The 16,663-nt window shown below is 42.0% G+C and overlaps 1 protein-coding gene and 1 non-coding gene across 4 annotated transcripts in view; both read left to right on the plus strand.

Annotated features, from left to right (window-relative positions):
* The window catches only part of CARF (calcium responsive transcription factor), a 434,709-nt gene extending 427,655 nt beyond the window's left edge, over window positions 1-7,054 (plus strand). For all 3 annotated transcript variants that reach the window (XM_078680246.1, XM_078680247.1, XM_078680245.1), the window contains exon 15: window positions 6,372-7,054. In XM_078680246.1, the coding sequence (XP_078536372.1) occupies window positions 6,372-6,454 (83 nt within the window). In that variant the 3' untranslated portion in view covers window positions 6,455-7,054. The remainder of the gene's footprint in view (window positions 1-6,371) is intronic.
* Window positions 2,347-2,419, plus strand: TRNAR-CCG (transfer RNA arginine (anticodon CCG)). Its single transcript has one exon. It is a non-coding gene; the product is annotated as a tRNA-Arg (tRNA).
* Window positions 7,055-16,663: the final 9,609 nt, after the last annotated feature.

The raw sequence follows: 16,663 nt of genomic DNA on the forward strand, positions 1-16,663 counted from the left end.
CGCACTATGGCCGTGCCGCTCACTCTGCAGCGCCTGCATCAAGGCGCTCAGTCTATTTTATGGACGGTGATGTCTACCGGAAAATCTCCCAAAAAAAACAAATCTTTTTAGCCTACGGCGCCACTCGCGGGGCTGCCCTTCACCTCCAGCGGTTCTGCCGCTTTTCTTCCGCTGTTTCAGGGACAATCGCCTGAGGCAGAAGCTGCCCTCGGGCCATGCTGCTGGACCGCTCTCCACTGAGTCCGCTGCCACGACTCCCGGGACCATGCTGAGCTCAGCTCAGCGCCTGACAGTCTTCAAGCCCACTACAGCAGAGCCTCAGAAAGCCGGTGAAAAGCTGCTATCGCAGGGCTTCATCGTCCTTGTTAACAGCATACCAAAATGATTCCTGGCATATGATAAAGTGAGACAGCTATGCAGGACCTACAACTGGGTATTAAGGCCCGCGAAAGCATGACCTCACTTCACTTACCTGAAAATTGCTTGAAGATTCTGCGAAACAGAACTAAACAAGCATTTACAATGCAATGGTTTTGCCTTTGACAAAATTAGAGCCATTGGCATTGTAAATGTCAACATTTTCACCTATGTTTTTTTTTGTAAAACAGATAAACAAATGGCTTTGTCGTTTACTAGTTTATAGCTTTATGGTTACGAAATGTGAGACCTATTGCATTTGCACTTATACACACATAGGTATATGTACACAGAGCTATACACACACACACAGAGCTCCTCCTCTACACACATTGACAGGCTTTGTATACACAGCTACATACACACACAGCTACAGACATGCACAGTTACACACACACACACAGTATTATACATACATAGCATCACACATACATAGCATTACACACAGACAGCATCACTCAGCTCCTGGACACATCTGCACACATACACAGGTAGTCAGTCTAGTTATGGATGGCTAGGACAGTACTACAATGATCATTCATTCTACATTAGCTATTGATGCAGCCATAACGAGTGATGTGTTTTTCTCTGTGTTTTGTTTCCTACCGCAGTAATAACATTCGAAATGTTACAGAAGAGGTCTAAAGGTTTCAGCACGTGAAGCCAGTGACCTGAATAATACGTGCGCTGTGCTTGGACAGATGTCAAGTACGTCATATCCCGTCTCACCCACAGCCTGGCCCGCGTGTTTTGACAGCCCCGCATGTCTTTATATGCAGGGCACTCAAAAGCCGAACAAAAAGACCCCTGAGAATGCAGTTGTCCGGGGGCGACCGCTTGAATTCGCCTTCTCCTTTAGCACTTAGGTTGAAGTAACAAACGCGAATGTAACACAGGGATGTAGAATTATGGATGCACGAATGCATGAATGAATGATTGTTTGAATTAGGATTTTTTTTGCCGGTTGGTGGGGCGTTTAGCACACCTTACTCAAAGGTTAAAACAGTGCAGTATACAGAGCACTGCTAAACTTGCGGCTCCGCACGACAGCCCCGTTTCGAAGCACCATGGTATGCGATGGTTGCTTGGCTCAGAGCAGTTCGTTCATTTCGTTTTTTTCTTTTGGGTTGAATGTGGTTTTATGCGCAGGTAGGTATGAATTATCTGCGCAGTCCTTTCCCGAATTGACTCCGAAATGTCAGCGTTTGCATACATTTACTCTTGGCTTGAGATGGGTTACCGGAGAGGGGCTGCTTTGTGCTTCGGTACAAAGCGCCCCATTGCGTGGGAATAGAGCCTTTCTTCACGGCAGAAAGAACTCGAGTTACCAGTTCTGATTGGAATCCCGCCGTTTCGATGGTATTTTGCTACTCACCGGTACTTGGAACAACTTCCAGAATGCACTGTTATGCTTACTGAGAACCCTAGCCACGAGCTTGTGCGCGTCAACTCGTATTCCATTCGTGAAGCGTGATTTTTACTCCGTTGGACGCATGCGCCGTGCGGATTCGCTCCAGGTATAGCTAATACTTGCCGAAGAGCACCCTGGGATCTGTAGTTCTCCATTTCCGTCAGAACAGTGAATTAGAAAGTGAAAATTGCATAACTAGTCAGTAGATCAGAGTAACTTTGATTGCTCTCCTCCTCTCGAGTGTGCGTGGGATAGGAGGGTACCTCTGAATGAAGCGTGTCCACTAGTCCTCCAGACCACGTTAGGTACGGGAGGCGAACGGGTGGCGTGTTCGGCGGCCGTCATGGCCCCTCTGGGTCCGAAGCCCATGCGTCGGGTTAGGCTGTTCCCCCTCTTCTCTCTGGGGTCACCTGCGGGGAGCCCTCGGTTCCATCTGATCCTCCTCAGCTTCCGTTCAGTGCGAGTGGGCGCGCGCTGAGTAGCCATGAGACTTCCTGTATCGAGCGCTTGTTTCAGCTGGCCCAGTGCCCTAATGGATAAGGCATCAGCCTCCGGAGCTGGGGATTGTGGGTTCAAGTCCCACCTGGGTCGCATCGGGAGATTTTTATATCCTGGAGAAAATAAGAAACTAGCAAGATCACAATATTAAAAAACATAATGTTCAACGAAATGTCTCCGAGTGTCCGTCTTTGATATATGAACGTCGTGATTTTTTAATTCCGTCTAAAGGGGCTGCCTAGTGGCACCTACCACAGACTGGATGGGCGCGTGTGTGTCTAACTGGCGACCTGCTGAAATGGACAGAAGACATTATTTCCCAGCAGAAGACCCAGCCGCGGCGAAAAAAGAGTGGGTTCCGCGCCCACTGCTCTTCCCCTCTACTGCTTACGGGCTCCATCACTCTTTTCTAGATCTTTATTTTCCGTGCTCTTTTGTTTGAACTCCTGAAGATGAAAGGTAGAGGCAAGAGCCAGCCAGGCTGTGATGCTAATCTGAGCACGCCACTCGGCCCCGCACGGCTCGGTTGTCTACATGGGGGCATAACGGGAAGAGGCAAGAGCCAGCCAGGCTGTGATGCTAATCTGAGCACGCCACTCGGCCCCGCACGGCTCGGTTGTCTACATGGGGGCATAACGGATAACGTCATTACTATGTGGGTTCTGCACACATAATCAAACCCTTACTTCCTTATCAGACCCGATGACAGACTCTTTCAACTTACTTTCGTTCAGTTTTAGCAACACGGCTTGGTTTTCAAATTATACTGGGGCAGGGTCAAGACAGCACGAGAAGCGGAAACCACGACCTCCCGGCCTGTTTCCAATGCCGGACCAGATTCGGGGGCGTTCCCGAGAACAGGCTTTCGGCTGACGTCACCAAAATGGAAAAATTCTCGGGAACGCCCCCGAATCTGGTCCGGGATTGACGGACAGAGCCATCTCCCAATGGCTAGCCTCCATTTATGGAGCTAGCCAATGGGAGGAGGGGGCGAGTTCCTGTTCCCCACTGCAAGACATAAGATTTTGCTAGCGCATGCGTACTTCGTACGCATTGCCGAGGCAAAACCTAAAAACAGGAAGTGGAGTGAGTAGAACCCGCTTTTATGGTAAAGGTCAGAGGTAAAGGAGGTCGGCCATATTGGGGAGGGATGGAGGGTTCTGTGAGGGAGCTGAGGCACACTACGTGATTATTGTGGCGAGAATGACTGATGAGGAAGTAATGAAATGTTTCTCTTCTGAGATGAGAGACCTCAGGCGAGATGCCTGGTGTAATAAAGACGCTTCGTAGTACATGTATCTTAAGCAGGTTCTTTTATTCAGGATAGGTGTTATCATGTAGAGCCCTACCAGGAGCAGCCTTCCTGCTGCTCAGCCCATCCACCAACTGACTCACTCACACACCAACATTCCATCACCACAGTCACACTGGCTGAGCAGCAGGTGTAAAGCATCTCCTTTCTGTACACAAATCACATTGGAACTCTAGAAAGGATGACATTAAAACTAATGCATGTAAAAGAAAGACATTAGAACGCTTGCATGCATAAAAACAATGTAGCAAAAAACGAATGCAAATGCATAAAACTAAAAGATGGAAACATTTCACGCACAACAAATATTAAAATGAAACCAGCAAAGAAAACACAGTGAAAGGTAATGAGAATACACTCACATACACCATCTCCCTTTCTAACCACACCAACACACACTACCACACCACAAAACCTCAAACCAAACCCTGATACCAAAAGCATGCCGGCTGGTCAGGCAAACATGAAAGAAGTACAAAGGGTACCAACCACAGGCGCGGTAGTGAACCATCCAAATAATAGCAACAATAAACTTAAGTGAGTGAGGAACACCGCCCCATACGAATCATTTGACATCAAAACTGCCCATCACCCAAACCCATAGCAAGGGTGGAAAGTGTGGAAAACCATTCCACACCAATCATGAAACAACTACACAGCTCTATACTAAAGTTGAAACAGCAATCCATGTGTATTAAGCAGGTTCTTTTTTTCAGGGTAGATGTTATCATGTAGAGCCCCACCAGGAGCAGCCTTCCTCCTGCTCATCCCATACACCGACTACCTTTCTCACTCACCAACATTCCACTACCACCTCACACACCAACATTCCATCACTACAGTCACACTGGCTGAGCAGCGGGTATAACAATGTCAAAGGTGTTTCATGGGAAATGTAATATTAAGAAGGTGCTGACATCAAGTGTATTTGTCTGCGTTTGCAAGGATGTAACTAGGAAGAGGAGAATGACTCTGTAGTGTAGAAAGAGGGGTTGAGGTATTATTGGGTTATTCACCATTTACATTTAATCTTACTGGGATTACCCTTTGTAATGTAACTGATCCTAAACTCCTTGTATTTTCCTTTACACACGAAGAGCTAGAACACACTAGAGCATACTACACCGAATAATACAAGATGGATGTTAGGACTTGAAGGGTATGATGAGTTTGTTTTTTTGCCTTATCCTTGTATGAGGAATGTAGATGTGGATTGCCACTTGAGATTGCCCTGTTGAGAAATGAAGAGAGTGGCAAGTATGTTTGAGCATTAGTTTTAGCATTAGAGGCTAAGTTGATATGAGTGGGGAAATTTTGTAGAAAACATTAAAGTGTTGAGGTTTTGTAAAGGAAAAGTGGTAATAGGTTGGCGTAAGTAAGTGGTTAAATCATTGGAGTTGAGTACGTTTTGGGAAGTAAAAGATGAGCTGTATCTGTTGAGAAGTTTTGTGAACAGAAGATGTGAGTTAAGTAGAGGGATAGGTTGACTGATTCAGCCTATGAGGGGCATTTGCTGAGGAATCTTACCTAGAGTAGCGTAAGAGAATGATATTGGTGGTTGGGTTTAGATAGAACAAAAGGTTAAGAATTGTATTAGTGGTGCAGCATTGGCAAGGTTACAGTAGTTTGGAGAGCTCCTCTGTGCGACTTGAAGTTCCAGACAGGCCCAGGGTCAGAGTATCTCTGGTGGATTAATTGAGGTGTGATAGCAGATGTGTCATCATCACTGTGGATTACTACTCAAAATGGTTAGTGGCTAACGTCATGAGCTCTTTGGCTACTTGAGAATTGCTGAAAGGAAGATTTATAATTGCAATGTCAATTAAGCAATGCAACACAGCCGTATATTGCCATAGGAAAGATGGCATACTAGTGCACATGAATTTAATGATAAAAACAATTCTTAAACTAGCAACATTGACTGGAATTCCAGGAAGAAGTGTGATCCAAGAAACCATTTTGTCCTGGAATGCCACCGCCATTTCTGTAATGGGCGTTTCTCCATTTGCTTTGTATAAAAGGAGAGTGTCTGGAATTAAGTTGACACTTTTATAGTTGTTTGAAGTCAGTTGGTTGAGGTGAATCATAGTAGGAAGATGGGAACATTGGTGCAGTGTCAATAAATGTACATGGAAAGGTATGATATTTAGTGTGGGATGAAACAGAGGTTATGGGAACCGGTAGATTTTGTCTGGCTAAAATCGCTTAGAAAGGGTAGTGGTTGTGTTTCTAAATTTGTGGGATCTCATTCCATTTCGTGAATGGAGAAGGATGTGGTTTGGTTAGATAATGAGCTAATGTGGAACATGAGGTTGTGGGTGAGGGAAGAGGAAGTGTGTGGTGCTCCAGGCAAGTCTCTGAGTGTATTGAGAAAAAAGGAGTTAGACTGGCCAGGCGTATACATATATCTGTTTAGCTGAAAGATGTAAGTAAAGTTCTTGAACCCTCATATTTGTCCTTGAAGGGAAGTTTGGGTTATTATGGGGGAACTGTGGTAATTTCTTTTCCATTTTATGTGGATCTGGGGCATTAAAGCATTCTGTGTAGAAGGTCAATGAGGTCACACAATGATATCTTGAGAGTACAGAAAGTATAGATCCGCCTCTTCATGGAGCTTGGATACATGCGGAGATGCTTTCTCAACTGAACACAAAGAGAGAAAATAAATTAATTGCAAAGTGAAATAAAATTCCTCCTAGTTTTTCTAATCTTTTTTCTGTTTCAAATCCACAGTTGTCCAAAAGCCAGCCAACAGTACTTGCCAAGCCCAATCCAAAACAGAATCCAGCAAGCAGCCAACAACCGAAACCCTTTAGGTAAACATTGTCACAGACTGGCCTAGGACTTGATATTGCTGAAAAAGACAAAGGATTTGAGGATTTGCTCCTTGGATGATCTCGGATGCCTTGATACCGAGGCTTTCACACTGACGATGGAACTGAAGTGATTTCAGTCTGGTTGCTGTAAGACTGCTGCTCCGACTGTATTGTACATGGCTGACTGCCAATGCTGTGTCTTGTATGAGACCACATATGTTCAAGACTGGTCATGTCCAGCAAAAATTTTGGCGTTCTTGCTGATATAGGAGAGGGCATACATGTGTATGAAATACTGACTAAGCAGTGTGAAGCACTGACTTGTTCACTTTAAAACCAAGGTTATATAACATAACAGGCAAAAAGGCATCCTAGAAGGCGGGTACGATCCAAGAAGAACAAATCTAGACACTGCACTAGAATGCACTTTGCTTAGACATTCAAGGTGATAGCTGTTCATTTCGAATGAAAAAACCTAGAATGTCAGGACAAGTTTGTTGATGATCAATGGGAACATGCATGCCGAATGCAGGGGGATAATGTGAAAACGGAAGAGTGGAACAGTTTAAAGAGGAAATAAATTTAGAAGGTGTTATGGTATGTCTGTTCCACTTTATAAAATGCGTCAGTCGAACACTCGTGCCATGCTAAATCCCCTGTTACAATTCTCTGCTAACTGGATGGAGAGGATTGGAAACGGTATCACAGTCCTAATTGTATGTATTGGCTTGTGAGAAATGCGTTTTCCACTGTGCAAAGTATTGTCTCTGTGAAGCAACCTATTTAATTTTGAATTTTTTTGGGGTTGATCTTTCTTTTGGTCCAAAATAGTGTATCTTCCTTTTAATCGTGAGTCTTCAATTTCAGAGAAGTAGCATGGCACTGTTGACCTTTGCTGGGCCATAGTTGGTATCTGTGGAATCCGCACCCATTTACCTGTGGCAACCTCCACGGAGCAACTGCATGCTTAATGGAACTGAATAACATAGAGGTTTGAGGTCTGGTTTCTCATAACATTATTGACTTTATTACCTTCAGGAGTTGCTACAATAATAAGAAAATATATTCATCATAGAAAATTAGCGGGATAGGCTGGTCTTCAAGCCGCGCAAGCACATTACAATAATAAGAGTAATAGTACTGATACGGTACCAAGTTCAGTCAATGCAGAAAGGATCAGTATTATTGTGTATCGCAGTGGTTGTTCACATTTTACCAAGCTTTTGAGAATGTTGATCAGACTGCAGCAAAATACCTTTCCAAAAGCCCACGTTGCTTTGGTACATGTTGATCTTGATTTACGTCGGCATTCTGTAGAAGATCAGGTGATATAGACTCATTTTCACAGCCCTCTTTCATGCTGCTGCTAACTTTTTCATGATTAGCTACTTCCTGATTACTACTTGGCCTGCTGCTCTAGATGGGATATGTCAGTGCTCCAAGTTTCAGCCTAAACCAACTGCTTATTCAACTTTGAGCAGAGGGTATTCCAAATTTTTCACTGTTCCTGGTACGACTAGTCACAAGTCCTCACCCTCCTTATTTTCACCATGGACAATGCAACTTATTAGACTTTTAAGGTTTCAGCAGTGTGGTTTTACAGAAACGTGTTTCCAGTCCCGTTCTATTTATCCTTTTATTGGGGAATCTGGATGGCAGAGAAGAGCACTCTTCCTACATGATGACACTCTCCTATGGAATTGTTCTATTTTAGGGGATGACAGGTTGATGCATGTTCAACATGTGGGGGAACCACAGCAGTACAAATAAAACTGGCTGCCCCTATCTGGCCACATATATTGATCCTCAGGGTCTATCTCGTTATTCACCCATCCTGCCTTTACATATATTTTCTAAAGACTGAACAAACATTGGTAGCTGGGGACCCTGATGCCGTACCACCTGCAGTCCTCACTATTATTCAAAATTTGCCCACCCCAAATGTCCAGCAAAACGAGGAGCAACAAAAACTCATATACATGTAGCATTGAACATGAGACATTGCAAAGCACAATAAAACAAGTGTGTCCTTTGCTCGTGTCTCTCTTTTAATCATATTGTTCTTCAGAGCACTCAGCCAATGCGTTTCGCCCAATAAAGGGCTACCTCTGGGCAGAAATGTATCGGACTGTATTGTTGGCGAATCTGAGAAAAGCAGCACTGCAAAAGGACAAAAAATCATCCGGAATGCACTTTTTTATACAACTTGAAATAAATGATGTCGTCAATATTGCAAAATAATCCAGTTGAAAAACTCCTTCCTAATTTCAAAAAACCCCAGCCGTTACCCTTTATGGTTTGTAAAAGAAAGCATGCTGATGCCCAAAGCTCAGCTCAGAAGCCAGCAGCTGGTGCAATTCAATGTTAGCGTTCTAAATACCAAGAGTGGTAGTCTTAAATCCACCTTAAGCCTCTTAATGCCACTCTTGCAGGTTCCTGCTTTCTCCCTTTGTGACTTTTTTCCTGTCTTTCTCTTTGTTCGTCTTTCCAATTTGTGTTTTTTCCTCTCTTGCTAAATATCTTATGTGAAATAATAGGTGATGGTGGCCCCCACCGGCATCCACCTGCTCAATGTAAGCACTGGTCCTCCCATAGTCTGACACAACAGAGTATCTCTGAGATGGTGGCTGAATAAAAATGGGTGAAAAAAGGCTTATGTTTGAATGTGGAGGGCTTGAGAAAAGAGAAGACCTAACTGACGCTTGCAAAATACTTAACGGCTGAGCAATGAAAGAAATAAAGTGCAATGTGTTACAAGTAAAGTGTAATAGCGAGACCCCAATAATAATTCCTGAAAAAGAAATACAACATGTTTAAAAAATTGCAGAAATAGTGCAAGGTAAAGTTTAAAAACATATCCACCACTAATAGTCCTGGCCCCTTGATATCCCTTTGTAAAAAAAAATGTTGCCCAGAGATTTTCATTTTTGATTTGTGTTTTTGTATCATTGGAGAAGTAATTTAGCTTGGATAGACATTGCATATCCAGGGCAAATTTTTCTGGATGTCTTTTTAAAAAATGGCGTTGCAGTGATGATGTAAAATTTCAGGAACCATGAGACCTATATACTTGATTTTAGTGTCAAAACGTAGGTTTTGGGGTTCAAGTAGTTTTATAGAGACATAAAATATCTCCTCAGAGCAACCCTTCTGCCATCTTCGAAAATGGTAGTTCTATAATGATATGTTTTAGCTATCATATTGGTAATTTATTTTAATACGGTTTTTGTTTCAGGTTTTCCATAGATTCAAATTCGTAAACATGAGCGAATCAGGTGGTAGTAGAGGATCTTTACCTCCTAACAGAGTGTTGCTAACTACAAAATCTGAGGACACCTTCAACAAAGAAAATTATGTTATATGCCAAACTAATCCAAAAGATGAGCTAACGTCAACTGAGGCCGGACAGAAGAGAGTGCGAGATGCTGCAGATATATGGCAAGACTGAGTTCACAAAAGACTGAAATTGATGGGTGAAGAGGAACAAACATTTTATCATTGCAACAAGTGCTTCAAGTCGTATACAATAGAAAAAGCCTGGAAAAAATGTGTCAAAAATAGCAGAAACCAGTGAATCAAAACAAGAATCTAGGTCTTCTGAGAAAGCGACAACAACCAAACCCAATGCCCATCCACTTAGAAGATCGATGGATACCCATCCACCTCCAACAACTGATTAGAAAGCAAAGTACAGAGTATGTGAGTCTCAAAGGGCAAACATGTTTTTATCTGCTAGTTTTTTCCAAATGAATTTTTCTGCTGAGTAGCTCATCTTAACAGCGAGGTGAATGTGTTTGAAGCGGATTTGTATGCCCACACGAACTGCATGCGAATGTATAATGAATGTATAATGAGCTCCCAGCAGCAACGTAACCACCAGCCTTCAGTTAAGTTTCCACTCTTTGACAAAGCAAATGAAGTATTAAAGCCACTCTTGAGTGCTGGCTACGAGTTCACACTAAGTGAGATCAGAGAAATAATGGTCAACATTGATGAAACTGTACTGATCCATAATAATTAAGATTTTTCTAGTGAGAATGTACAATGATAAAATTCGTTTTTGTCAGTCTAACAAAAAGGATGAGCCACTTATGGTGTTTTCAGCTGATTTGACTCCTAAAGTTCCTGCTGCCAAAATAAGATCACAGGATGCAGTAATATCAGCAGGAGCCATTTAAAGAAATGTCCTGAAAGATTTAGATTTTGGACTTGTTGACAAGTTTTGTGATGCCGCAGTGCTCCGCAAATCATGGGAATCAACAAGAATGCCTAATGTTATCTTAACATTGTTTACATCATTGTTTAATATCAACAAAGCAAAACTGTTACAAACTAAAGTACTTGAGGTCGGACCAGAAACCAACAACATTGGTGATGGCTTTGAAGCTATAAGCAAAGAAGTGGAAGACAATCACATGAACCGACCGGTTTATGCTGTGCAAATGTACTGTCTTTTCCAAATCATGTTTTATGAAATACATCATACCGAAAAGAAAACTGAGCTGCACATGATTCATGTCCATGCAATGTATGACGTGCAAAAGTAGGGAGCTAATCACTTCAATGAATAGGATTGGTGTATCAACAAGTTATAATGACGTAGTTCGGAGCAGGAACTTGTAAGCAGCTCATGCGGTAAAATCTTGTGAATCCGACAGCACATCAATTACAAGTCATTTTACCAGGAAAGGATTTACAATTGCTGCTCTTGATCATTTTGATTTTGAAGACAACTCTTCTTTGTCTAGAACATCCAGCATACATGATACTTCTGCAAAGGGGATTTTTCAAGACCGTACCAATAAAGTAGCTGCTGGAAAACAAATGTCACCTGTGGGCATAAACAAATGAAGCTGCACATCTATAACCCAACTGCCTTGCCAATGTGTGCAAAATCTCTACAAGCCATCAACATTTACCAGTCTAAAAAGAAAGTTTCAAAGTGGCTGAGGGCATTGATCTTCTTCTCCAGTCACAAACTATGCAACAATATGCACAGCTCTAAAACAATTTCCAAAATGTGCGTGCTCATCTTGAAGACCAGCCTATCCTGCCAATTTTCTACGATAAAGGTGTTTTCCTTATTGTAGCTGACATTTTTATGAGCTATCCATTAGAGTTTGATGATCATTATCCAATAATGGGAGGTTTCCAAATGACAAAAGTTGCATTTCAGTGTGCAGGAAGTTATCTCAGTGGATGTGGCATAGGCAATGCATTTATTGAGGCTGAAATCTTTGGAAGCAAAATTGTCCAGTCAGTACTGAGCAGAACTCATTATGTTAGTTCATTACAAGGTATCCTCATATTATCTGAGATTATAGAAACATTGTGTTGGCATGCTTTCTGGAACAAGAATGACATATTAGGTTTTGCATATCTTATCTCAGAAGTGAACAAGGCACAAGGTTCACTTCATTCAGAAGACAATACAAAGCCAGCCAATGTTCAATACATATCGGTTAAAAATCCGAAAACCTGAAAAACAAGTACGTAGAGTTTGAAAAGAATGTAAAGAAAAATCAGAACTTTGCAAGTACCAGGGAATGTTTTACACATGATAGCTCTAGTGAAAAACTTGGTAAATGCTGATCGGGAAGGTGATTGGGAGCTTCATGAGAAGACTGTGGAGTCGCTGATTACTGTGTTTCGTGAATTCAATTTCATAAACTACCTGAGATTTGAGTCCTGGTATTTGGAAAGAGTGAAGAAGCTAGGAGGCAGAAAATTAATCCAAATACATTTTTGCGATGAAAGATAGAGAGGGAAGGTTAAATGCTGTGGCTTCCAATATGAAACTGGAACAGACGATCCAGAGATCACACAAAGGGTCCAAGGGAATTGTTGGTCAGACATGTAAAAATGAATATGTTGCTCAATGGTTACTAGTTTATCATGAAGTCCTTTATTTTCCAATGTTTTCAGAGAGATGACAAATTCAAAATTAATGGACCATCTTGAAACGGTTCCTCACTACAAACTTGTGGGAAAGAGAGGGGAATGTTTTAATAAACATGTTGACAGCCTTCTTCATTTCATGCAGCAGCAAGGAAACCCCTTTGAAATGACTGAGCCTGTGTGACTACACAACTTTATGGCCAAACAATATGTGGATAATGAGACAAAGACATGTCTACTAGATGTCCTGGCACATGGATCAAAACTATTTGCCGATCTGAAGCAGGAGAGATTTGTATTGAAAAAAAAAGCTGTTCGACATACTCACTAAAGCTAAACTTCCACACTTTAATTGCCATAGTAAGAGTTGCATCTAAACAGCCACTATAAACAGGTCACAAAAACAACTTTTACAAGCACATAGAGAGATGGATGTAGCAAAAGAAAGCGGTGAATTTCTCAAGGACATTCTATTGCATGATCTTCTTCCAACAAATGCATTATTTGATGGAGATGCTGAAACCAAACCAGTGAGGCACAAACTCGTACACACTCGTACAAGAGCTCGAAAAAAAACGCACACCTGAAGAATTTCAATTCGAAAAGTTGTCCTTATTGAAAACTGCTGGTGTTGTGGACTATATGTCACAATTGTGAATGTTCACAATTCCATCCATGCAAAACTTCGGAGAGGTCATTCAGACTGTTCTACAGATATCAAAGTCAGTGTGCACCGTGCAAGAACTGCACATTGTCTTTGACAGTCATCTTGAACTATCTGTCATGGAATGTGAGAGAATTAGAAATGTCTACAAGTGGAACAATTGAACTTGCCTACATAAAAAATTCGACACCTGTACCTGTGCAACTTGATAAATTCTGGTCATCAACATCGTATAAGATTAATTTGGGGATGTTAACTTGCCAAAACATTGCTGACGCTTCAGTGAACACTGAATTTCCAATTATTGCAAGGGGAATTATTGTCAATGAGGAGTTGGTGCCTGCAGAGATTTATTCAAAAGGTATGGGCCCTATTATTCAAGAACTTAACAGCAAATTGGAGGAAGCTAACATTCGTGTTGTACCATATGTTGAGTGAGCTGTTCGAAATGGTTCCAATAGAGTAATTGTACTGTCGAATGACATGGATGTTATTATTGTTCTACTTACATTTGTTATTTATTTATTTATTGAATTTCTAAAGCGCACTGTCCCCTGCCAGCCATCCTGGCGCTAGTAACTCAGCATAACAGGCATCCGTTGAGCCATACTGTAGCCAGACCCCTAACTCTTAGGAAACAACCATGTTTTTAGGCTCCTTCTAAAAGGAAGGAGATCACTGATTTGTCTAAGCTCTAGAGGTAAGGTATTCCAAAGCTTTGCAGCTGCGACCCCAAAGGAACTACCACCTGCTCTGACTTTCTTTAATCTGGGGAGTTTTATCAGTTTTGCCCCTGATGAGCGCAGAGTTCGAGTAGGAACATACCACTCAAACTTACTTTGAAAGGAGGTAGGTCCCATTCCATACAGGGCATTGAATACTAAGCAGAGAGATTTGAACTTAATTCTCTGTTTCAGAGGGAGCCAATGCAGCTCAGCCAGGGCCAGCGAAGCGGAAGACCTTCTAGGCCAGCCTAAACACTAGTTTAGCTGCAGTTGTCTGTATCCTCTGCAACCTATCAAGAAGGAATTTTGGGGACTCAAGAAGCAGGGCATTGCAGTAATCTATTCTGCTAAGTATGGTACTGCGTGCTATCAACGAGCGCGCCATAGGAGGGAACAGAAGAAAGATCATCCGTAAGGAACGAATGATGGCCAGACAACAACCCACAATTTTCATCACCTACGCCTCCAAAGTAAGATTACAGTCAAATATCACACCCAGGTTACGAACTGTCTTTACAGGCCGAACCAAATTCGGGCTGTCAGGGGGCCAAAAATTACTGGGCAGCACGGAAGGAACCCTTTCCGTGGCACAGTAAAGCACCTCCGTCTTGGACGCATTAAATTGCAGCGAGAATTTGTTGCAATATTCAGAAGTCAGTGAAGGTCAGAGGTATGGATACATTATGGAACAGGCGACAAAAGCCACTTAATCCAGCTTCATATTCTGTACAAGAGATGACCAATGTTCTTATCAAGGCAAATATTCTTACTGGTGATGACACTATGAGCAAAATTAGAACAAAACTTGGAGCTTTAACTGCTGAACCTATGAAGTTTCTAAAAAGATTGGCTGAAACAGAAGACGAATGTGACTTTAAATATGTAGAAATTACCTCCTGCATGTGTGGAAAACGAGTTTTGACTGTTACACCTTTGACAGTCTTCTGTACATTGAGTTCAAGAGATCAGTTCCGCTAAGCGACCTTCCACCAATGTCATATTCTGTGCGTGGACATATTAAAAAAAGTGTTCTACTGAATCAGAAGATGTGTAAATGTTTTGGATCATGCATATGTGGAGAAACATCTGTGTGAATGTGGTTGGGAAGATCTTGATGACGTGCTAAAACCTAAGAAATTTCTAAAGCCTCTACCCACAGGACTTATACATGCATGCACTTGCCAAGCCTGAATTGTTCCTGTCAGTATGCTCTTCTCAAATGTTCAACATACTGCAAATGTACCACAAGCGATTGCTGAAACAAATAAAGTGAAATATTGAAATGTGTCTAAAATAGGAGTGATAAACATTATGTTTTCATATTCAAATCAAACATTATTTGGGATATACATAAATGAATGAAACCCCATTAATATTTGTGTGATTTCTATATATGTCTCTTCTTCCTCTATTATAGCTTCCATTTTCGATAATGGCGGAAGGGTTGCTTTGAGGAGTTATTTTCTGTCTCTATAAGAACTTGACCCACAAAGCCTATGTTTTGACACCAAAATGAAGTATATAGCTCTCATGGTTCCTGAAATATTACATCATCACTGCAACACATCCGCCATTTTTGAAAACGTTGTACAGAAAAACAACGTCTACCCAAGCTAAATTACTTCTTTAATTACCCAAAAACACAAATTAAAAATGAAAATCTCTGGACAACAATTTTTTTTACAGAGGTATATGGGGGGCCGGGATTATAAGAAAGCTGTGTCCCCGGCAAAATAGCTGTAGGGGATGACCTGTAAAAGTTATAAATTTGCTGCAACCACATTTAACTAAGTGTTGCAGGTCATGTTCTAGACCTCAACAAAGGGTATATATCCTTACATAGTGAACAACCTGGAGTATATGGGAAGAGAGTGAAGAAAAGGTGGAAGAGAGAAAGTAAGTGAGTAGGAGAGAACAGATGGAAGGGGAGAGGGTTGAGGGGAAGGGAACAATGAGCAGGTAAGAGGGGGGCATGTACAATGGGACGGGAAGGCAAAAGATGTGGTGTGGGAAGCAGGAGGAAAGAGAATGAGAGAAAGGGAGATGTGAAAGAAACAGCAAGGGAAGGCAAAGAAGAATGCAGGAATGAATTAAGGAGCCACTATAGGGTGAAAAAAAATACATACTTCAGCAAGGAACGAGAATAGTAGATATCAAAGCCAGTAGCATAGACTGTGAAAGAAGTACGAGAGGTGAGAGCAGAGGAGAAGTGGAAGAGTGGTAACAGGCCAGTGGTAAGGGAGAGTATAGAGTAGAAGATAACAGATGCAGAATAGGGTGAGATAGAACTAAAGGAGCAAGCAAGGCGAGAAGAGAAAATGTAAAGTCTGCATAGTGTGAGAAGGAGATTCTGAAGAGGGACCTGGGTGGCGCTCTGAAAATACGGATAGACCACAGGGTGTGAGGACCAGGGAATGCTATGGGCAAGTGGGAGTGAACAGCAGGAAGGGTGAGACATCAAGGGAGAGCAGTGTGAGGAACAGAGATGAACAGGGTCAGAAGAGTATGAGCTAGAGAGATGAAACGCCAATTAAAGTCATATATGACACCTTTTTACATTGTAATACACTTTGCTGTTGAGACAAATACTGTTGAGGAAACTTTACTGGTCAATACATCTGTGTATGTAGATAAATTCAGCTTCATCTAGTTCAGTGTATTGTGAAGATATATTTTCACTAATTAGAAAGATAGCCATTGAGCAGCTTTCAGTTCCAGAGGACTCTAGGCATTGAGGCACCACACCCCAAGGCTGTATACCTTGTTCATTACCAAGGAAATTGTTGTTTATGGAAGAGCTTGGTTGGGATGGAAATGTCCCAAGCATGGGACTGCCTTGTACGCCTGCACTGAGTGCCCGATGGTATGTAAAACTAGTTTTCCAGCTTATTATTTTAGCCCTAGCATCATGTAAATTATTGT

Source organism: Lissotriton helveticus, chromosome 3_1 (assembly GCF_964261635.1).
Source record: "Lissotriton helveticus chromosome 3_1, aLisHel1.1, whole genome shotgun sequence".
In the NCBI taxonomy this organism is placed as follows: Eukaryota; Metazoa; Chordata; class Amphibia; order Caudata; family Salamandridae; genus Lissotriton; species Lissotriton helveticus.